The 25,415-nt window shown below is 32.8% G+C and overlaps 1 protein-coding gene across 1 annotated transcript in view; it reads left to right on the top strand.

Moving 5' to 3' along the window:
- The first annotated feature begins 604 nt into the window (after positions 1-604).
- Positions 605-25,415, top strand: part of LOC143250651 (solute carrier family 35 member F2-like) — a 223,855-nt gene continuing 199,044 nt past the window's right edge. Inside the window, exon 1 of the mRNA XM_076501514.1 lies at positions 605-842. Coding sequence (XP_076357629.1) covers positions 706-842 — 137 coding nt within the window. The 5' untranslated portion in view covers positions 605-705. The remainder of the gene's footprint in view (positions 843-25,415) is intronic.

Raw genomic sequence — 25,415 nt, 5'->3', positions numbered from 1 at the left:
GGAAAACAATGCATGAAAGAAAATACATTATCAGAAACATAATGGACAATGCAAGGAAAGAACATTTTTCTTTGTTAGTTTATACGACTTTGTTGGTTTGTATGTCTGTTTCTTTATAAATTTATTATATGTATATATATATATATACCCAACTGTCTCAAAATCAACCATTGCTGTTTTAGTTTACTTATTTCTTTTAATTAAGTAAATGTTGATTCAAAACTAATAACATCAAAGTAAGTATTTTATAGAATACAGCGTAACATGTTTTCTTCAAGTTACTTAAATTTCTGCACTTGCTGAGAAAACTTTTAGCTTGACAAAAGAAAAGGCAGCAAAGAACGTGATAACTCAGCAATCCCGCCAGATAAACCAGAGCTTTCCTGAACAAACAAGTCACCGATTAAAGTCCAAGGATCCCGTACTTAAAATATAAAAAAAATAATAAAACACAATTTCTTGACGGTAAAAGAAGGTCGCTGCGGTAGAGAAAGAGTAGGGCTACTTGATACGAGGTAAATGCAGCAGATCGATTAGGGGTACAATAACCCACTAGAGGGCGCTACCATAGTCATATTGAATTCACAGCTGTAGATAGAAAAGACAGACTCTTGCCGGACGATATGCCTGGAGTTTGGTTAGGAAACTGGTGAGCTAGGACAAAACTTTATTTCTATGTGTGTAGCTACGAGTGAGTAATACTACATGGATGGAGATATTCAAAAGGATTACGATGGTACATCGTTATCCTCAAAGGGGGATCACCCCTCTGTATCGTCACAGAAAGAGTCTACTACATTAGGCCAGAAACTTGGAGGATATTTTTCTGAACTCGGGCGCTGGTAAGCTCATTATTATTTTATTTGAATCTATTTAACATTTTTCTAACACAAGTTTGAACGACTCAAACAAATTTTAATTGTTTAAAACCAGGATCGTGTTGGGATTGATAAACGATCCCATTGCTTATGACAGTTATATTTCACGGTTTAGTTTGTTTCTACACATGTTAAGATAATTGATCGCATAGGTAGATGTTTCTATGATAACTTAGGGCTTCATATTTAAAAACAAAATTTTTGTATTAACATTTTACCCAAGGTTATAAATTGCATAAGTATATGTTTGCATAGTAATACAGGGTAGGAGATGATAACTCACAGAATTAGAAGTTGTATGATATCATATGAACTGAGGTATTTGCTCATAATTGTAAATACGTAGCTACTTTGAGCCGAGAGGATAAAAAACACGCAAAAAATCTACTAAACCTAAAACTCTTGATTTCCATTGAAACTAAAAGTTGAAAGTAGGAGGATAAGAAATAAAAGTATATCACAAACCTTAATAGGTTGTATGCTTTGAATTGAAACAGTTATTTGCAATACATTCCCAAGTGCAATCCTTAACAGAAATACATATCTTTAGAAATGAAAATTAAAACTCAATAATAATATGATTTGAATTTGACTCTCCAGCAAAATTTAAGTGATAGCATACGTATTGGTTAATCAAAGTTAATACATTGTTGTTTTCATTACCAACGTAGACATAATGAAATGTTCAGCCGATCTGCAAAGTGAGCGATCGTAAAACCTTCTCACAGGGATTTTTGAAGCATTTGAACAGACTTATGTGACCCATTAACTAGTTAATGGATGTTAAAATCTATCTCTCGTAGAGGACTGGAAGCATTTTGTGTCTTGTATGAAAATAAATTCTTAATTCTATCAACGAAGAACATCAAGAGAATAAAAAGCATTTCCCATGATTTTCACTTGAAATAGTAATTTGACTTAGAAGATAAATATTGGCTTATGTCACGTATTACCATGAAATGTGCATTTCCACACTTTTACAATGATTTATGATGTTGTGAAACACGAATGTCATTTATAAGAGGTCAATATGCGTTGTAAACATAGGTAAAAATTCAGCACCAGATGTTCTTGTGGCCTACTGGGTGTTCCTGTTATGAATTTATGCACAGTTCTTCACTAGAGGTTTTTTGTGGTCCTCCAATTGGTTGAAAATGTTGTAGCCCGTCGTACGTATAGTGTGAAGTTGCAAAATAGATTAGAAACTTCAGTATAACTGTTACTGTTTCTAAAGTAATCTTGCTGTAAAGTAATTTGTTTGGATAGTCAAAATGGGAAAGATGATTTTTGATGTAGATATAAATATCGTAAACTCATTGTGAGAAATGATTTTGAAATTATTTAACGACAAATTCATTTCACTAAAAACAATTTTTCGTAACGTGCTTGTATTTTATTTCTCGTTTTCAGGTTTGTTTGATAGCAAATGCTCAAAGGAACTTTTCTGAATTTCAAACTCAGTTTTTAATTTTATACAATAATGGGCAATCTTATCCCTCATTGAAACTACAATTTAGCATCTTCTAGGAACATTTACATTAGAACGTTACTGACGCAATTTGCTCTTAAAGTCCATCTAGCAATGAAGATTTTTCATTGTTTTTTTCCTCTAAGATTACATATTATTGTGAAGGTGTTTTTTAAAATAAAATAATTAACTGATCATTGTCACACAAATTAAACTCTTAACGATAACTAACAGAAACTCATTATTGATATATATATGTACCGCATACATACTTTCTTTAGTCAGTAACTATTATCAACTTTACTATCGTTAGTTAACTGAAGAACTGGCTTCTTGGTACCTATTACCAGGTTTATTTTCTTCACGTTTGCATCACTTTTTTACCATTCATTTGCAATCAATGTTTATGATCTGTAGCAACAATATAGTTCTAACAACTTTTGCATAAGGAATGTGAAAGAACAAGCGGGAATGAATCACTTGTTGGTCTGAGAATAACAGCTGCATTTTGTCATAAGGACAGTCTTTATGGAGTCCATAATGTCACCTGTTGAGACAAATTATTCCACACTTGTTGCCACGTTTATTCTTCGTAGTTCAATCAGGCATGTAAAAACTGGCAATGTCAGACGTAACTTTACATCATATCCTTGTCTGCTTTGGGAATGGAATCACGAAAGATGTGTGTTTTCTCACATCTTGATATTTCCCAACGTAGCTCTTTAATTTCCTTATAAGATTTTTTAGTTGTATAAATGTCATTGATAACTACAGTTACTTTCTCTAGCAGTGGAATTACCTTAGTATTTTAAATCTTGCGATCTGAACTATTGAGATTAAAACGTAGTAAGAGTAAAAATTGCAAATGAAATTACTCTGATCTACATTAGCAAGTTATAATTTATGATATCTTTAATTCTTTGAAGAGGTGAATTGTCAAATGTCTTAAACGTCGGCCTAGACTTTCCTATAGATATTAGTTTCTGCAGTAAAGTCCTCCAAGTCATTTTTGTACACACTACCATTCTAGCGAAAATCATTAATTAACCAGACCGCATAATTTGATGTGTTGTACTCCATTATCAATTGCCTCATTGTACACAGATATGTCTAGTGTTGCTTTAGACATTTTAACCTATTTTCGAACTTTCTTATAATCGAGGAAACTGCGATAAATCTACTGCTGGACTAATCTGCTTGAACTTTATCTAATGCATTGCAGTGGCATATGTCCTTATTCATCGAGGCATTTTTCTAGAAGTAGTGTCTGCAAACTGTCTTCAATTTAACAGAACAAGTGTTATTTATAAGTTAGATCGTCTCAAAGTCTGCAAAACATACGCTAAACTACTTTATTTTCACTTTTTTTACAGTACATACTTTACCTTAGGCCTTCTGCTACAACGATTTAGGTTTAGAGAATTTTTGGATTAGATCATTATCTTTGGATCTAGGTCTTTTATGTGTGTCTTTATTGTTCCTTGATTACGAAAATGATCGACGATATTACTATCTTAAAGTGTCTTATGTAATACGAGACTCATCATGTAGCAGACCTCCTTCATAAACTCTGTTGCACATTTCCATGAGCTCCTAGTAATCTAGGAAATACGTTACTAGGGGTGTATTTATCATAAATTACTTGTATATTTTACCAATAAACATCTGCACAGTCTCTTTCTTTATAGGTTATGGTTTGTCCTCAGATGTGTAGCAACATGACAGCCTCTTTGGGTTGTACGAGTTGGTGATGCGTGACAACAGATGCAAAATATTTCAGTGTTTATAACTGCCCTCTGACGAGCATATATATTACATCAGGGCCAAAAGAAAGAGAACAAGCCCGTTAACAGCTGGTAATTGTAAATCGAACAGTGTTTGTTTTTGAATTTCGCGCAAAGCTACAAGAAGGCTATCTGCGCTAGTCGTCTCTAATTTAGCAGTGTAAGACTGCAGGAAAGGCAGTTAAATATTACTACTTACTGTCAACTCTTATGGTACTATTTTACTAACGAATAGTGGGATTGACCGTCACGTTATAACGCTCCAACGGCTGACAGGGCGAGCATGTTTGGTATGTTTATCCTCAGATTACGAGTTGAGCGCCTTAATCACTTGGCCATTAAACAATGCAAGAGGAACATAAATTTTGCGATGCGACTGTCTCATACTTTTGAAATATCTTTTGAATTCACACTGTCGCTAAATCCATTTAACGTTCTGTCTGCAGAGTACAATATCAGGTTAGCGAAGAGCAGAACAGATTTACAATGATATTATATTTGTAAATATATTGTTCTAATAACACAACATGAAACAGTTGTTTCAGCTTAGCAGTATTCACAGTATTTAAATTGGAAGTTCGTGCTTTTACACTCTCAGAATATAATAAGAAACTACAACTACCTAAAAAAATGTTATACCTTATCTGAAGTTTTGTTTTTAATTTTAGGAAACTGTAAAACTACAAGCACATATCTGATAAGAACTGTCTGATATGAGATATCGTGTTGGATGTGGTATCAAATGATTCCTATGAATTCATCAAATCACACAAAGTTTGATCTGAAATTTCCTTTGGTAACCGAATACTTGTTTATTTACCGTGTTGTACTGTTGGATTCGATCTTCATGTGATATCAATACTGAACAATAACCAGTACAAATTATCGTATAATGATCTTCCTTTGACCAACTCTCTTTACTGTTTATCCTAAGCTTTCATGTTAAATACTTGTTTATTTACCGTGTTGTACTGTTGGATTCGATCTTCATGTGATATCAATACTGAGCAATAACCAGTACAAATTATCGCATTATGATATTCCTTTGACAAAGTTTCTTTACTGTTTTTCCCAAGCTTTCATGTTAAAGCGATATGAAATATTAATATTGGCACTTTCAACCTTAACAGCTCCTTTCGAGAAACGTAAACGATCGTATTAGAGACGCTAAAATTCAGGTATTGCCATACATAATTTGAAAATATTGACCAGAGAGAAACAACCAGTCAGTAGTACCTACTAGTTATATGGCTACTCTTAAAGAAATAATGGGATTGACTGTCACAACTATAACAGCACAACTGAAAATGCGAAACATTTTAGGCATTAAGGTAGATCTTTCCACTCTAATTATTTTTTAGATTTTTAATTGGATTTTAGATGACAGATAATCTAGTGTTTGTGTAACCTAACTCTATGTATTTGTTGTGTATGTAAAAATAATGGAAGAATGAGTGGTTTAACCAGAAGAAAGATAGGCATTATTTTAAATGTAGAATATAATTACTATGTCTACAAATAATTACTGCGCTTTCTTTAATTTCCTTGGATGCATTTACTAATATTATTTTCCTGCATTATATTGCATGTTTTGTTTTTATCAGATCGTTCAGGAATGCTATTACTCTTTATGGGGATGCATTCCTCTAGTGGCCAGATGTCTGATGTCGACATTATAAAAAAATGAACAAGGTTCTGCAATGTTTGAAGATTTTGTTTTTACTAGATTAGACTTCCTCTGAAAAAAATCACTTACAGAGGAGTTTAATTAATTTACTTTGACAACATTTCACGCTGAATTGGTAAGGTTCACTTGGAGCCATTTAACGGTGGTAATAATATCACAGATTTTAAAAAGAAGTTGTTGTTTTGAAGCATGTGTGTGTTTTACAAATACCTCATAACTTGAGACTTTAATGAAAATATAAAGAAAAATATTGTAATATAACTTTTATTTCGTTTACAATTAATGGCAGTAAAATAAAATAATTATTAGTAGTTAATGTATCATTATATTCAAGCCTCCTGGCACAAGCTTAAGTTTCAATACCTATAAGCCAAAAATAGAGTTTTGATAGCTGTGGTGGACACTGCAGAGATAGCGTATTGTATAGCTTTCTGTTTAACAACAAATACATCAGCTTTATGCTCAAACTTTTACAAAAAACATATAAGACTGATAAGCGGTGTGTCCCCACCGCAATGTGGGTCCTACTTCCTCAATCACCTCCAAAACCTAGGATTATCTTATAATTCCAACTGTAGCTTGTACCCTAGGCTCCTTTTTAAAAATGCAACGTATTTTGTTTATTTTTTAATTTTATTTTTTGTTCTGTTTTTGCTTTTGAAAAATTATCTTTATAATATAATTAATCAGAGGCTGGAATTATATTATATTAATTTTTCAAAAGCCAAAACAAAACACATTAAAATTAAAAAATTAAACAAAATACGCTACATTTTCAAAAAAGGAGCGTAGGGTACAAGCTACAGTGTAGGTTATAAAATGAATCCTAGGTTTTGGAGGTGACTGAGGATGTAGGACCCACATTGCTGTGGGGACGCACCGCTTATCAGTCTTAACCTTCAATTCGCTAGTCTCACATAAGAAACAGACATAGTTAGATTAAAAATTCGAAGAGCGAGACGTGGGGGCTTGAGCACCAACTTCTATATCACCCTTTACTGCCTGCAGACAGATATTGGAAGGTGATAGCTCTTCAAAGTTAAAATAGGAAAAAATAAAGTTAACAAGATAAAAATAAGGAAAGTAAGATACTACCATTTGGGGATAAGTGAGATAAAACTCTTGATGTTAGCTTCTTGCCCCCACTACAAAAGAGGCACTAATTAATACAGAATTGAATCATATCAGTATACAAGGTTTACTGTGACTGTCGTGCTTTTATGAGGCTCAGTGTGTACAGCCTCGTAAAATAGTGCCAAGTTTTTAAATTACCTTATTTTTATCTGAAGATAATTATTAGTAATTTTTAGTAAAATGTCTTTGCTTTTCATTTTTGTACTTATTTCGTACATTTTTGTATTTATTACAGAATAATTTAATAATTTTATCTAAAATTTCTTTATCAATTCCATTAACTACTAATTATTGTATCAGTATTTTAACATTATTAATAAAATACTGTAACGTATTAAAATTTTTACAATATCTGAATAACTGCAAAGTTATAATGTTTATAACAGATGGGTATGGTACATTACTATTTAAGGAGGGTAAACCATAAATTGTAAAGTGAAATTATTTTCCTTTGTCAAAATAATTTATATTGATATCCATATAAATTCTTTAACTTCTAAATGTAAATAATGTGTATCTGTATTAGAAATTGAAATATTTTCAATTTCACATTTTGCTGGATAAATGGTATTTATAGCATTATATATTTCAAGATTACTTATGCTAATTAAATTATCTACATATCTGTAAATTAAAGTAAAAATATATGAATTTGCGTAATTTTCAATAAATATATTTTCATAACAGTACAAATGTAAATTCGCTGTACAAGTTGAATAGTTAGTTCCCATTAGAACTCCTATCACTTGTTTAAAAAACAGTTTATTGAAAAACAAATAATTATTATAAATACAGAAACTTAATATATCTTTTATGTTTTTGTAACTATATTTTCTTTTTTCCTTTTCTATAAAAGGATAAAAATATTGTTTTATTAACAAATTTAAAACAAATATTAAGTCTTTTAATGGTATTGTGGTATATAATGTTTGAAAATCAAATATTTGAATACTAATCACCTGCTCACACTTAAAATAGGTTAGTTATTTTTTATTATCCAAAACATGCATTTTCTATTTTATCATGTAAAATATTGAGTAATTCATTCAATAATATAGCCGGCTGTTTGATACTTGTTTTTACCGAAATGGAAATAAATCTAAATTTAAATGGAGATTTATGTAATTTTAGGATAGCATAAAGAAACAGCAAATTTACAGAAGAATTGTGTTTAGAAGAAAGTTTATGATAAGCTTTAATGAAATTATTAATTACTATATCTTTGGATCGGTTGACAAGTTTAAAGGTTAGTGTATTATTAATTTCTTTTATCATAATTACTGCTTAGAATTTTTTTGCAAATTATACCAAGGTTAGCTTTATCAAAAGGAACTATAACATTTTTCTTGCAGTTCTTGAACCTTATTTTTTAGCCGATAAAATGATAAATCTGTATGGTATTATTTACACTTATGTAGGATAATTTTATTTCTATTTTTCTAAGTATACATAACTTCTATTGTAAAAAGTTTCTAGGTGGATAAGTTGTAATATATTTAACTTTTAAAATATGTTTATCAACATTTTTAAATAGATTTTAGAATATTATTTTTGTTACATTATTTGCTATTCTGTATTTAGTTCCTTTTTTGATTATTTCACGTAATATTTTATCTTTTATAATATCTAAATTACCAGTAATAATATGTTTATGAGAAGTATCAACAAATAAACTGTTTTCACACTCACAAGGTAAAGTATTAACTTAATCTACATTTAGATTAGCTAAAAAAACTTTTATAATTATATATTAATGGACTAATTGGAACTTCATATTTATAACTAACGTTATGTCTCACGATTTTGCAAAATATAATATTATTTTTTATAGATTGATGAATAATTTTAGAAATCTCTAAATCGTTAAGTATTTTATGTCTAAAATTAATCATCAAATATGAAGGTTTTAATTGCCGTTTCTCTTTTTCACAACTTGAACCATCATTAACTTTTACTCGATATTTTATAATGTCTACAAGTAAGAGTTTTACATGATCATTTTAGAAGTTATGTTTTTTATTACAGTAATTAATACTGTTATTTTGGGAAGATTAAGGTCATAAATCTTGGCCCGGCATGGCCAAGCGTGTTAAGGCGTGCGACTCGTAATCTGAGGGCCGCGGGTTCGCATTCCCGTCACGCCAAACATGCTCGTTCTCTCAGCCGTGGGGGCGTTATAATGTGACGGTCAATCCCACTATTCGTTGGTAAAAGAGTAGCCCAAGAGTTGGCGGTGGGTGGTGATGACTAGCTGCCTTCCCTCTAGTCTTACACTGCTAAATTAGGGACGGTTAGCACAGATAGCCCTCGAGTAGCTTTGTGCGAAATTGAAAAACAAACAAACAATCATAAATCTTTTTAAAAGCTTACGTATACTTATGTTAGTACAAAAACTATTATCTAAATAACTACACAATTCTGAAAAATTAACCCATTTAAACTTTATTATTTCCATTACCTCTAGTTTTCTTATTTTTATGAAAAAAGTTATTTAGAAACATGAAATTAGCAATACAATAATCATTGCTCAAATTCAAAGCAGTAGAATGATTGAAATCTTTGTTTAATCCATAATGGTACACTGTTTTCAGTTTCAAAATGTAAAAGTTTTCTCGTTGAAGTCTATTGGTGTCTTCATTAACTATTTCTAATATAGTTATCTTAACCGAGATAAAACGATGAATCCTGAAATGTTTCAATTCATTACATTGTTTTTAACTTCAGGTCTTTGTAAATTTGTATACAATGGGTTTCTTGTTTGATCCACATATTCCATATTACATTTAGTATATATTAATAAATAAATTTATATTTTTTATTTTACAAAATGAGTGAGAGTAAGAAATAGGGTGAAAAGTTTTAGAGTAAAACATGAGAGACATATTTTGCTATTACATTTTATTACATTAGCAGCAATATAATTTCTGTAACAAGTTTGCTAGGCTAAATTATAGTTTCACAACATGACACTAGAAGAAGCTATTACACTTAACTTCATAAAGATTGAACAGTGCAGTGGAAGGTGCGACATACAATGAGTAAATTTTAGTAAAATTAAATAAGTACTTTTAAATGAAGTTAAATAAGTAAACAAAATCGTGAAGAAGAACTGCGTTAAAAACAGCAAACTCAACATCTGATTAATTGTATAAATATTTTTTATTTTCATTCTTTTATGTTTATCTTTTTCTTATTTTAACTTCGGAGAGCAGTCATCTTCCCACAACTCTCTGCAGGCAGTTTTGGGTGATATAGATGTGGGTGCTCAAGCCCCCACATCTTGCTCTCCTAATTTTTAGTCTAACTGTTTCTGTTTCTTATGAAAGACTAGCGAATTGGATGTTAAGATTGATAGACGGTGTATCCTCACCGCAATGTGTGTCGTACTTCTACAGTCACCTCCAACTCCTGTAGTACATTTTATAATCCCACATTGCAGCTTGTACCCTGGGATCCTTATTAAACATGCAGCGTATTTTGTTTATTTGTTTAATTTTGATGTTGTTTGTTTTGGATATTAAAAAAAAAAAAATGTGGTTGTAATATACGAGGGCTGTTCAAAAAATACGCGGACTGTTTAAATTGCGCGGCTCCAGTTGGTTCCAGGGGAATCCGCTTGGTGTCACTAGGTTCGCACAGATCAGCTGATTACGACGCAATTCCCGATTGCAGATATTTTCGTTTGTGTATTAGCTACGCGGTTTTAAGTGAAGTGCGATTTTTTTGTTTGGCGGATTTCAGAATGAATGACCTGAAGGAGCAACGACTTGCTGTGAAATTTTGTGTTAAACTTGGAAAATCTGCGACTGAAACTTTTGCTGTGCTTAACACGGCTTACGGTGATGTTGCTATGAAGCGTAGGCATGTTTCAAGTGGCATGAACGTTTTAAGGAAGGTCGACAGTCCATTGAAGATGACGAGCGTCCTGGACGTCCTTCCACATCAACTGACGACCCACACGTCGACAAAATCAACACCCTGGTGCGGGCAAATCGATGTCTGACTGTCAGGGAGCTTGCTGAAGTGTGGGATATCAGTTGGATCTTGTTACGAGATTTTGACTGAAAAATTGAAGATGCACCGCGTTGCTGCGAAATTCAGCCCTCAGAACTCGTGAGTTTTTGGCCAAACACTCGATCACTGTTCTTGCTCCTTGCGGTTTTTTCTTGTTCCCCAAACTCAAAAGACCCTTGAAGGGAAGAAGATTTGAGACGATTCCCGAGATTAAGGCAAATGCGACGAAGGAGCTGGAGGACATTACAAAAGAAACGTACTGTTTCAACAAGTGGAAACACCGTTGGGATAAGTGTGTACGTTGGGGAGGAGTGTACTTTGAAGGGGTCCCAGACCTGTAACTTCTAAATAAAGTACATTTTGTTTTATGACGTCAGTCCGCGTATTTTTTGAACAGACCTCGTATATATGGGCTATCTGTGTTATGCTTTCTATGGATATTAAAACCCATGAAACGACTAGACATAATTTGATTGTAGCGTTCAAGTATTTACGCTAGTATGATAGACGTTCTTGAAATAAAAGAGTGGTTAAAAATAAACACGTGGAACACTTGCAAGAACCACTTCTGATCTTTACATCTCTCTCCCACCGATGTTCAATATTATGTCTATTGAGGACGTTATGCATTTGAGAACCAAGTTTTCTTCTATAAAGTAATACCTGTAATGAACCTTAGCATCATCACATATTTCCCTCACAATCACTATTCACTGATTTTAGTAATATTACTATGTAAATCACACAGTTATTTAAGATGCCCATCAACGCATTTAATGTTTTTACTTGAGCCATACATACGTATTCTTCAACATAGATACCATAAATATGAATATAATGGAAAAAAGCGCATATTACTAACAAATTGTATTATCCCTACATAAAACACATGTTTTTTCATGATATTTGTCACCGGCCTTGCTGTATTCAAAAGGTTAATAATTTCTATTTAACACCAACATCTATTTAATTGCATTCGTGAGAATCTTGAGCATTTTGCTCAAACCTTCTTATAATAAACTTGTCTAAGTAGCAGATTTACTCCTGTTTCGTATCACCAACTTTATTATTGTCATATGAGTACAATTTTCCATCGATACCAAATTTCGTTCTCGTTACATAAATCACTTAGTTACTTTATTATGCCTCTCCATATGTGTATTATATACTTAAAATTTACATACTTTACTGTCTACACTTATCTGAAACTGAATTATCCTTACCTAAGCCCCACTATATATCACTAATCTCATTATCGTTACATAAATCACGTTCTTTCTTCAGGGTATCGATTATCGCTTTCGTTAATGCTATAAAAATCATACAGTTTTCTTCTCAATATAAATATGTGGTTACGTTTTAGTATGATTAAAACTTCACGAATGTTATGTTTACAGAAATTGCACACTATCTTCAGTTACTGTCGAATTTCGTCCACATCTGCTCGAAGACTACGTGGGCTAGCCTTTCCTAATTTAAAAGTGATGGACTACAGAGAAGACAGTTAGTTAACACCACTCACCGCCAATTCTTGCGATACTCTAATCGAATAATGGGATTGACATTCTAACAATAACTCCGCTACGGTTCTAAGAGCGAGCATGTTCGGGGTTCGATTCAGAAAACAGCAGAGATCAAGTCGAGCGCTCTAACCACCCGGCCATGCCAGGCCTACTTCCTTCAGGTTGTCTATTACAAATTGTAATACCATATAAATTATGCTTTTCACTATCATATTCTTCAGTAGTTACCGTATGAAGCCATCTTCTTTCTTCACGACTCCCAGTGTCAATGTCAATTCTCTTGAGACGGGCGTGGTCATTGTTCATTTCTCATTGTCACAAATTCTCTCCTGGCAATTTGGGGATGTCCGTGGGTTATAAAAGTGACAACCAAATTCTTCTATTCAATTAAAGTAGCCCAAAAGTAGCTTGTAGGTGTTGTGGACTTGATGTTTTCCTTCTAGTCAAAAGTAGACATGGCTATCGCCGATAGCCTTCGTTTAACTTTGAACGAATACTTGAAACAAACAAAATAATTCCCTTAGTAAAGAAACTGAATATTTTCTACTGGATAATAACGACAACGTTTATTATAACTACATAAACTACGCACTATCTTGGCGAAAAATATATCACTAATTTCATTGGTATCATGAAATTGATTTATTTTCTTAGTAATGCATAAATAAAATATATTCTACAGAATACCTATCATCAATTTCAAAATTGACATAAAATCACAAACTTTCTTCTCGATTGCTAAGACGAATTTTAATGTCATCACGTAAATAACTTTCGTCTTCAATGTATCTAGCAACAATATTTGTCGTCGTATAATTATATAGTTTAGACACAATATTTATTATCACTTTAATTATCGCTACGTAAATTAAATATTTTTGTTATCATAGCTGTCATTAAGTTCTTTACTGATTTACAAACATAAGTTTTCTTCTAGATAATCATTAACAATTTTGCTACCATTACATACTTTCTCTACAATATGTGTGACCTATTTCATTATTATTACACAATTTTTTCACGATACATATGACTTATTTCATTATTATTACATACTTTCTTCACGATACGTACAGCGTATTTTATTATTAGTATACAATTAATTCATGATATGTATGATCAGTTTTGTTATTAACACTAATAGAAAGAATCCGCTCTGTGCGAAAATATAAGAGGTCATCGGAAAATGGGATTCCAGCCATTGGACGTGGGACTCCACAAATCCTGTGAGAATGTGAACAACTATGTCTGAATATATCATAACTATTTTTTCTGACAATAGCTATTATCATTTTTGAGTCTGACATAGCCTGGTGGTTAGGACGCTTGACACGCGATATAGGGTGGTTAAGTCTGAATTCCAGTAGCCGAACATCTTGTCGTATATAATTGCTGACTGGACCAGCCACCCAGGTATAAATTGATTTATAAATTGCAAACCAGGTATTCTTGGTTTACAAAAATACCAGTCGATCCACAAAACTAGTTGGGAATAAGGTCACCTGTGTTGAATACTTTCTACACCATCACCTTCTATAGAATTATTATCTTTACATAAATCACTTACTCATAACCGGTTTTATTATCTCCAGCGAAATACTATATTTAATTTATGACACCTCGTCTCCTATTTCATTACTGCATAGAAAAACAATTTTTGGAACTTATTATTTATTCTCAGTTTCATAAATGTCATGAAAGTTTTTACTTTCTTAATATAACATAAACAAACTATATTGTATGGAATACACATCATTATATTGATAATCGACTTACTTTTCCCGAGATTTTTCACCAGTGTTGTTGTCGTTGCATTAATCTTATGTTTTGTTAACCAACCTTATTTCATTCTTGCTTCGTGAGTCAACTATTTCCTTAACAATACTGATGAACAGTTGAGTCAACTATTTCCTTAACAATACTGATGAACAGTTGAGTCAACTATTTCCTTAACAATACTGATGAACAGTTGAGTCAACTATTTTCTTAACAATACTGATGAACAGTTTCGTCATCGACATAAAACCACACATTTATCAGTTATACCTGTCACTAACTTTATTATTCTTACATAAATCGTAGATTTCGTTTGTATACATGCGTATTTTAATACATTTATAAAAATCACAGATTGTATTCATAATACTTACCAAAAAGTTTATAATAATGTCACCATTACTTAGAGTTTGTTAGACAGTAATAAGTTGGTGTGTGTTACCGTGATGTAGCTAATACTTTTTAGTTGTTATGACGGTAACCTGATCAGTCGTGACGAGAATATAACAATTTAAGAAAAGTAATTGATTGTTAGATTAAAGGGAGTTTAATATTCGATTACAAAAATGTTTGTTTTTCTCAGAGACTGTAGTTTATCCCCTATTCGGATTATTCTAGTAGGCCTTATTTTAATAAGTATTTTTTTTCAGTCCTTAAATGTTCCATATAAGTTCTGATGGAATACATTAAGAGAATTTTAACAATAAGCGTTTAAGTGTTGAAAGCAAGCAGAAAAGCTTATATAGTACAGATATGTAAGCTAAATAGATTTTCGTTGACCGATTCCGTAGTTCAAAATAGTTCTTATTAATTTTTAGATATTCCAAAACGTGCTGATTCTATTTTCACGAGTAAAGAGGATATGTGACGAATGAGGTTCAATATACAATTTTCATTTATTACAGTTAATGCAGCATGTAAGACTTATATTCTATTTATCCTACAGTTTGTCTAACAGTTAATAATAGGCTCGTATGTTGAAAGCTTTGCTCCTTTACTTGGTCTAGTGGAGTGCTATTCATAATTATAGATTAGAATTCACAGCCAGTTGGAAGCCTTCGTGTCCACTCAGATATTTGTGAGATTACATATACACCTCAAGACTATGCATATACAATGTCGAAATAGTAATCGCAAAGGATTTCTATTAGGTTATCTTAAAAAGACCAATTGAGTTGAATAATGTAAGAGTACAAAGAAACAACACGAACTAATATAACTTCGTCAACTGCTTATAGTTAGTTTTTATGAAGCAATCTGGCTGCAACTGAAGCTTGGATAAAAACTAAAGACCAAAGGGAGAACTTTTAACATTTGTAGTATATTTTTCCTATTCATCATTTCATGTTCTGTTTATAAGGGTTTAGTTTTTCTAATTTCTGTTGAGACCTAAAAGGTATATGATACACTTCTATATAATTAATTAACTTTTTCCTCTCGTTAAAACAACCAGAAGTGAAGTGTGGAAAATTTAGCTAGCTGAAGGGCTTATATTAGAAAGTCAAAGTAATGGTGTTTTCTGTTTGTTCCTTTTAAGGCACTTAAATTTTCCTAAAACTCGATCACAGCATCCGACTAACTAATTAAAGTACCCGATTTGATGTCGCAAAGATTCCTTTTACATCGCGGGGCTGAAAACGAATACTTGAATATACTGATTTTTAAAGAAGAAAGGTAAATAAATAGGAACAACATATCGGACATTAATATAACAACATTGGTTCATTGCAGTCAGACTTCAGTGGTAAAACGTATAACCTAATGGCTTTTGTGATAGACTATGAATCCGAAGGTAAATAGTTTGCATCCTGTAAGAACAAAATCGCTCTTCGAACGTTTGTGTTGCAGGTGCATTACAAGAGTGACAGTCAAGTTCAACTATTCGATAAGAGGAGGTCAAAAGTTAAAGGTCGATGCTATTGATCAGCTTCGTTCGTTTGTACCTATCAATACAAAACCAGGAACGCTAGGTGAAAACAACTCTCAGGTAGCTTTGAACAAACAAACAAGAAATAATTAAAAAATATATATATAAAGAACCTGGCTGAAATATTACCTACAACACCTTTTAAAACAGAAATTAGTTCTTTAAGTAGCAAGAATTACCTTAAAATAGATAGTGCATTTAAAGATTATGATGTCGGCAAATTATTAAAACAGTACATTTGCGGCTAGCAAAAACATACTTGATTTTTTCTAGTGGTTTTAGTACCATATAAATATAAACTAGTACGCTTAAAGTTTCTAATATAACTCGAATTACAACGTAAACTAGCACACATCTCTGTGCTGTACAAATAAATATTTAACTAGCACAATTAAATGCATCTTTTGCTGTGTGTTTGTTTGTTTTTTGAATTTCGCACAAAGCTACTCGAGGGCTATCTGCGCTAGCCGTTCCTAATGTAGCAGTGTAAGACTAGAGGGAAGGCAGCTAGTCATCACCACCCACTGCCTACTCTTTGGCTACTGCTCTTTTACCAAATATAGTGGGATTATAACGTTTCCAAGGCTGAAAGTGCGAGCATGTTTGGTGTAATGGGGATTCGAACCCGCGACCCTCAGATTACGAGTCGAACGCCAAAACCACCTTGCCGGGCCTCTTTTTCTGTCTGAAGTAAAATCTATTGCAGACTGATTACAAACGTTGAATGCTTCGGATACTTAACTTCGTATATTAATAAGGGATTATGTTACCAACAGATTCAGTCTCTTTGTAGTATCATTATAACTTCACTGGGGTTTATATTTCACAAGTATTAGGCAAAAAAATATTATCGCTAAATAAAAAAAAAACTGCGTAGAGCTGGCCACTGATTTTGAAACCAATAAGAAACCAAACAAGATAAGGATGAAAGTGGACTTGTCACTTGATCCGGCTAATGATCACATAGAGGGTAAGCCGTCTCAGCTTTACATGGAGAAAACATCCCCACATTATTGACTTTCTCATTTTGTGTATCGAAAGCTTGGTTTTTGAACAGAATCTCAGCTTTCATCATTATATTTTTTCCTTAGTTAAATTTGGAATAGTATTTTTGTGACTATTTTACAAGAGAGTAACATTTTATGATTGGATATTTTGCGTTTGTTTGTTTTGCCAGATAGGAAGCCAATAATATAGGAATTTTATTTTCCATGTGAAGTCAAGCCGGCTTAGTCTGCTATGCTATTAAATGATATGTTTACTTCCATCCCTGTTTTGTTTGATTCCTTTTTTTCAAGTTTAGTAACGAGTTCTGTAAAACATTTTTATCTAGTGATATATGTTTTTCTCTTTTTTTTTTATAAGATGGCGTACGCGAGTTACTAGGTTATGAAATATATTCTAAAGCCTTTTACATTTTGCACAGAATAATAGTAAAATAGCTAGTCAGGAATCGTGAAAATTGTTTTACTGTATTAAATGATGATAACACTGTAGTTACTGCTAGAGCTAGGTAGGCGCTAAGCTTGTTCAAGAAAGATGCTAATGAACAAAAATAAAGAAACTTGGCTTTGGCTTTTCGTCTGTTTTCGACTTTGGGGGTCCGGCATGGTCAGGTGGTTAAGGTACTCGATTTGTAATCCTAAGGCCGCGGATTAAAATCCCTGCCGCACCAAACATGATCGCCCTTTCAGCCGTGGGGGCGTTATAATGTTACGTTCAATCTCACTATTTGTTGGTAAAAGAGTAGCCCAACAGTTGGCGGTGGGTGGGGATGACTAACTGCCTTCCTTCTAGTCTTACACTGCTAAATTAGTGACGGTTAGCGCAGAGGCCCTCGTGTAGCTTTGGGTGAAATATAAAACAAACCAAACCAATCGACTTTGGGACGCTCTGGATAGCTGAAAAGCAGCGTATACATCGGAGATAAAGTAACTTTGTCAGGTGGCTCTTCATATTTAACTTCTAATAATCTGTAAAAAATGAAAAATTCCTACATAGAGAGCGTAGCGCAGTCTCCAATACATATTCAATCACTATGAAGTATGTTTAAAAATTTGGGTTTATACTACATACAAATATAATCACGAAAATACCTCTTTACAGTGTAAGTGGAGTATATTATGTATATTGATTTATCTTTCTCTTAAGACTTCATAGAGGTTTATAACACGCGAATGTAATCATTCCGAGCTATTGTAGAAATCATATTAATTGTCATGAGATTTTAACAACTTCTTTCTGTTTTAATGCTACACGAAGGTATTACTCGCAAGCTCAATCATCGGAACATTGTTTTTTAATAAGTATACACTATCTACTTATTTAGCCAATCGAACACGAATCCACATCTTCCCTGTGATTCATACCATATAAAAGAAATTTAAAATTTAAAATTTACAGATGCTACAAATACTGCTCTTTAAAATAAGCGATGGATCTTCCTCATTCCATGAAACTTTGATAGATATTCAGTAAACTACCGACATTCATATTTAATATCTGTAATGTGTTATAATTATAATGCTAAAAGTTATGATAGTAAACATAACATCAAAATAATTTTAAGATTGTTAAAATGAAACAGAACCAAATAACGTTATGAGATTCAAGATGGGCTATGATATGTTTAACAAAAATATTTATGTTTATAATGTTGAAATAGAACATTTCAAATCCAGTTTAAAGGAAAGAAAAGAAGGATGAATTCAGCTTGAGGACCTTGGAATTTCAAACATTCTTTTGGATTATAATGTTAAAATATAGAAGATTTAGAACCATACTGCAAGAACTATGGCGTATTACATAAAATTATAAAATACTTCATACAGACTGGGATGGGATTCATTCGGAAATTCATGGAAATAAACCATGCAAGTTGATTTAGATTTGCACAAACATATCTGAGAAAACGGAATTCGTCAAGAGATCTATGAACACACCTGATTATTACCGGAGTAACTCAGCTGTCTAGGTGATCTTGTGATGTTTATAAAGAAATATGAAAATCAGCGTGTGTTTTAAATCGGAAACGCAAGTATGTAAGCGAAGTTTTATGTCGATTAGCATAATTTAAAGTTTCAATTTTGGAATTAAGTTTGTTGTTCTGAAACAGGTTTCGGCCTGGCATAGTTAGGTGGGTTAAGGCGTTCTACTCGTAATCTGAAGATCGCGAGTTCGAATCCCAGTCGCATTAAACATGCTCGCTCTTTCAGCCGTGGGGGCGTTATAATGTGACGGTCAACCCCACAAATCGTTGGTAAAAGAGTAGCCCAAGAGTTGGTGGTGGGTGGTGATGTCTAGTTGCCTTTCCTCTAGTCTTACACAGCCAAATTAGGGACAGCTAGCGCAGATAACACTCGTGTAGCTCTGTACGAAATTGAAACAAACAAACAAAACTGGTATCTCTATGAGATAATAAATATAACAATCTTGGTGGTTTATAATTTTAAATTAAAATATAAAATACTAAATAACGTACGAATAAATTCAAAATTTTGTTGTATTTAATATTTTACCATGATATTGAGAAATAGTGTTTTGTTCGGTTTATTTATCCTCACCTATTTAGTCTTTTAGAATTGCCGTCCACATAAATGTGAATAAATACGTCTTTTCAAACAATAAAAAATGTATTATAAAGTCTCAAAAATATTATGTTACAAAAAGTCGATTAAAGTGGGAAGTAGGTTAAGTAAGGATGACAAAGAACATGACGAAGCTCTTCATTGATTTCTAAATTATTCTCTTTCATTAATAAAGAACATGACGAAGCTCTTCATTGATTTCTAAATTATTCTCTTTCATTAATAAAGAACATGACGAAGCTCTTCATTGATTTCTAAATTATTCTCTTTCATTAATAAAGAACATGACGAAGCTCTTCATTGATTTCTAAATTATTCTCTTTCATTAATAAAGAACATGACGAAGCTCTTCATTGATTTCTAAATTATTCTCTTTCATTAATAAAGAACATGACGAAGCTCTTCATTGATTTCTAAATTATTCTCTTTCATTAATAAAGAACATGACGAAGCTCTTCATTGATTTCTAAATTATTCTCTTTCATTAATAAAGAACATGACGAAGCTCTTCATTGATTTCTAAATTATTCTCTTTCATTAATAAAGAACATGACGAAGCTCTTCATTGATTTCTAAATTATTCTCTTTCATTAATAAAGAACATGACGAAGCTCTTCACTGATTTCTAAATTATTCTCTTTCATTAATAAAGAACATGACGAAGCTCTTCACTGATTTCTAAATTATTCTCTTTCATTAAAAAAGAACATGACGAAGCTCTTCATTGATTTCTAAATTATTCTCTTTCATTAATAAAGAACATGACGAAGCTCTTCATTGATTTCTAAATTATTCTCTTTCATTAATAAAGAACATGACGAAGCTCTTCATTGATTTCTAAATTATTATCTTTCATTAATAAAGAACATGACGAAGCTCTTCATTGATTTCTAAATTATTCTCTTTCATTAATAAAGAACATGACGAAGCTCTTCATTGATTTCTAAATTATTCTCTTTCATTAATAAAGAACATGACGAAGCTCTTCATTGCTTTCTAAATTATTCTCTTCCATTAATTTTCTCACTGTATTCAACATTACTACTACTAGCTGACAATTTGTAAAGAAGGCAAAAATATTGTTAAAGATCAGATCAAACATATTTCTTGGTATTTCGAAAGATAAATCGTTTATTTTATTTTCTTGTTAGACTTGAGCAGAACAAGAAATGATCAAGAACATTCAAGCGACGAAACCAAACTACTATTGAGAAAGTGAAAGTTAAGAAAGTAGAAAAAATAGAAACTATTGGATAAAAGTAAATAGGGAGGAAAAGATAAAAAATAATAAAACCAGGAAATATTTGAGAAGAACGTAACAAATAGAAATACAGAAGTGTTTATTTGTTTTTGAATTTCGCGCAAAGCTACACGAGGGCTATCTGCGCTAGTCGTCCCTAATTTAGTAATGTAAGACTAGAAGGAAGGCAGCTAGTCATAATCACCAACCGCCAACTCTTGAGCTACTCTTTTACAAACGAATAGTGGTATTAACCGTCACTTCATAACGCCCCCCCAACTGAAAGGGCGAGTATGTTTGGTGTGACGGGGATTCGAACCCGCGACCCTCAGATTACGAGTCGATCGCCTTAACCATCTGGTCAGGCTGGGCCAAATACAATGTTGATAGTCATGATGTATTAAATAAAATCAATCTAATTTGTTTTGTTTTATTTTGGATTTTGCGCAAAGCTACACGAGGGCTACCTGCGCTAGCTGTCCATAATTTAGCAGTGTAAGACTAGAGGGAAAACAGCTAGTCATCACCACCTACCGTCAATTCTTGGGCTACTCTTTTACCAACGAATAGTGGGACTGAACTTCAAATTACAACGCCCTCACGGCTGAAAGGGTGAGCATTTTTGGTGCGATGGGGATTCGAACCCACAACCTTTGGATTACGAGTCGAGTGCCTTAACCAACTGGCCATGCCGGGCCATTGCTCTGATATCAAGCTTTTTGGGAAAATTAAAAAGAAAATGTTTTGAATTTTTTTCTCAAAAATGATTTATTATTTGTTTTTAGACTTTTTTCTTCATAGTTTTATAAGACCTACTTGAGCATAGGCGTTTTTAACATGGTCTTATAAACTAAATGGAAGAAAACATTCATCACCAACATATGTGATGGTTTTGTCTGTTTGAAGAGAGGGATTTGAATGTTCTTTTTGTAGCTCTTCCGTGATCCACAAGAGAAATTTTTTTTACGGCAACTAGATATGAACCATGAACCCTCAGAGTAACAGTGCAGGCACGCCAATCACTTGACCACGCTTGGATTATTCCGGTATAGCCAGGTGGTTAAGCACTTGTCTCACAACCAGAAGGTCGCAGATTCGGATTACTGTTCCACCAAACATGTCTGTCCTTTTAGCTGTAGGAGCGTTGCAGTGTTACGGGTCGGTCCTACTATTCTTCAGTAAAAGAGTAGGCCAAGTGTTGGTGGTGAATAGTTATGACTAGCTGCCTTCTCTATCGTCTATCGGTGCTAAATTAGGGACGGTTAGTGCAGATAGTCCTCATGTATCTTTGAGCGAAATTCAAAACAATTCTAAATGAAAGAAACGTTTTGTAAGGGGTTAGTGTAGTTCTTCAGGAAAGTATTTAAAAAGTATATTATATCTCAGATTTCAAGCATTTTGAAGTTGTAAAGTAATATTTTGTCCCACTGTTCGTGATATAAATATTAACTGCTATTTATTTGACAGATTTCTGTTTACTAATACAATGACACATAGTTACACATGACCGCTCCATTAGGATGATAAACGAGAACCTTGAATCATAATAATTCCATTGAATCACATACCTGTCAATTATCCCAAAATAATTTCAAATGGTTTTGTACCTCTGATGTCCTTAAATATGGTTTTGATAGCTGACATCTAGACCCAAAGGAGGGTCTGTGGAACGTTTGTCAAGACATGTGGTGGAAGTCTGTTACAATAGAAGATGTTCAACCATGGCCTTGAGATCAAAGAGCAGCATGGATTCTGAAACGTTGTTCTTATAAAATGCGATTGTCTCTTTATTGGATCTATTTTTTTTAGTTTAAGTGTTCATTCATCTTGAAACCCATTCTTTTTGACAACTTTTTCTCTCTTAAACAAAATTTGGGCAGAATTAAGAATATTAAAAAATAGAAATATCCGTGGACGAGCAAGTAAACTTTTTAAATTTCCTCAATTGTTTGCGTGTGTTTGACTGTTTGACTCCCACTGCTTAAGTTCGATAATGATCAAGCTATATGACATCAAAGCGACCACCTTTTCCTCAAGGTATTTGCTTTACTTTCCTTTTTCTGATGTTCTTACGACTTTCTCTAGCGTGAAAAGCATATACAAGTATACTGACCAAAGAAGAAAAAAATATTAAGGTATATAATATGATTAATGGTTACATCAGTGTTTTTTAGATGGTCCTGTACCTCGTTGCCATGGGAACAGAATACAATTCTAGCAGTGATCTTTAAAAATCTTAAGCTTTAACTGTAGTTATTGTGTTACTGATATTTTTAACCAGAGACCGTTTCTAAGGTGTACTGAGAAATTTATAACACAATCATGTATAAATATTCTAGACAAAACACAAAATAAGGGCGAGTAGTCAACCACAAATACAACATTTTATCAGAAGTACTTACGCAAACTCTCATTAGGTACATACGTATATATATATATATACATACATACGTAAATACACACATATATAAATCTTATTTATTTGATGGAACATTTATTTGTCTGGCATCATATAAGCATTTTTTTTTGCATGAGAGCGCAATACGTTCAAGTTTTATGATTTTACGCGTACATTTAATACAATGGAATCTCTACTTTAAATTTATTATAATATAAACGTATTTGAGGCCTGGCATGGCCAAACGCGTAAGGCGTGCGACTCCCTAATCCGAGGGTCGCGGGTTCGCGCACGCGTCGCGTCAAACATGCTCGCCCTCCCAGCCGTGGGGGCGTTATAATGTGACGGTCAATCCCACTATTCGTTGGTAAAAGAGTTGGCGGTGGGTGGTGATGACTAGCTGCCTTCCCTCTAGTCTTACACTGCTAAATTAGGAACGGCTAGCACAGATAGCCCTCGAGTAGCTTTGTGCAAAATTCCAAAACAAATAAACGTATTTGAACTAAGTAAGAGCAATTTTTTGTTGACGCACAATAGAAGAACGTTTCTTTAATACCTTATTATTTTGTAATTTAGGGTAGAAATCGATTAGTTGTTAATTAGGCAGAGTGTCGAAAATAATCAAAGACTTCGCTAATATTTTTCCTATTATATACGAACATTCAAACAAAACTCCATAATTGAATCCAGTAATTTCATATATTATACGTGCTGGCATTAAAGGTTTTCAGACTTGTACTACATATAAAGTTCTTTCATACACGATTATATATACATACATCTTTAATGGGGCAAAATGTTAAATTAAATAAATCGCATGTAAATATGAACTAATATTTAAATTATATTAATATTTATTAAATATGCGAGAGTTGCCCTTTTATTACTGTGCAAATGCTCAATCAAGAACAATCTTATTTTAGAAACAGCCACTTTAAAAAAAATGTATTTGTTCGAAATTTTAAAATCTGAGAAGAACGAGAAAAACCTTATTGTCGCGAGTTTTGTACGTGCAGTGATTTGTGCTTATTTAATTAACGCTTTGCATTTATTTAAACAACTTTAATCGATAGTAAAGGCAAACCTTCCGAAAACTAAATATCTTATGACATAGTGTTTCTGTGTTGGTCGATATTTATTTAAACCTCTCACAAGAGTTGGGATCAATAATAGATTTAAGTTGGAAATTGCCAATTAATACTTGGATCCATACACAATGAATTCTCGCACGTTAGATTTAAACTAAAACTTAAGTCTCTTCCATCCGACTAGGTTATTTGAGATTTTTTACTTGAACATTAGTGAAATTAGGGAACAATTATTAGGAAAAGAAATTCACGTAAGGTAGTCAATTTAATTGAAAAATAAAATATCAAACGTATTGAGAAATTATTTAGTAGTATGTTTGATTGCACGCTCGTGGAATGGGTCGCTTCCACTGCAACTAAAAACAATGGTTGTAAGTAACAACGTGAAACATAGGTTTGTCGATATTTTGTTGTCTTTGTTTTTTTAATGGACGATCTAAATTTATAGAATCAATTTATTAAACTTTAATTGACCTAATAATTAAAAATAAAGATAATTCAATTACAGTTAAATAAAGATATTTTTAATGAAACTACATAATATAGGCCCGGCATGGCCAGGTGGGTTAAGGCGTTCGACACGTAATCTGAGGGTCACGGGTTCGAATCCCCGTCCGCACTAAACATGATCGCCCTTTCAGCCGTGGGGGCAATAGAATGTAACGGTCAATCCCACTATTCGTTGGTAGAAGAGTAGCCCAAGAGTTGGCGGTGGGTGGTGATGAGTAGCTGCCTTCCCTCTAGTCTTACACTGCTAAATTAGGGAGGGCTATCACAGATAGCAGAGATAGCCCTCGAGTAGCTATGCGCGAAATAAAAAAAAACTATACATAAACACGTGATTCTTAGGTGTCACTGCTTCAGCTTTGAAAATGTCATGTTTATTTCAGAATGTTTACTCAAAGTTACGC

Source organism: Tachypleus tridentatus, chromosome 5 (genome assembly GCF_004210375.1).
Source record: "Tachypleus tridentatus isolate NWPU-2018 chromosome 5, ASM421037v1, whole genome shotgun sequence".
Classification (NCBI taxonomy): Eukaryota; Metazoa; Arthropoda; class Merostomata; order Xiphosura; family Limulidae; genus Tachypleus; species Tachypleus tridentatus.
The sequence above is the reverse complement of the archived record's forward strand: the minus strand, read 5'-3'. Positions and strand labels throughout refer to the sequence as shown.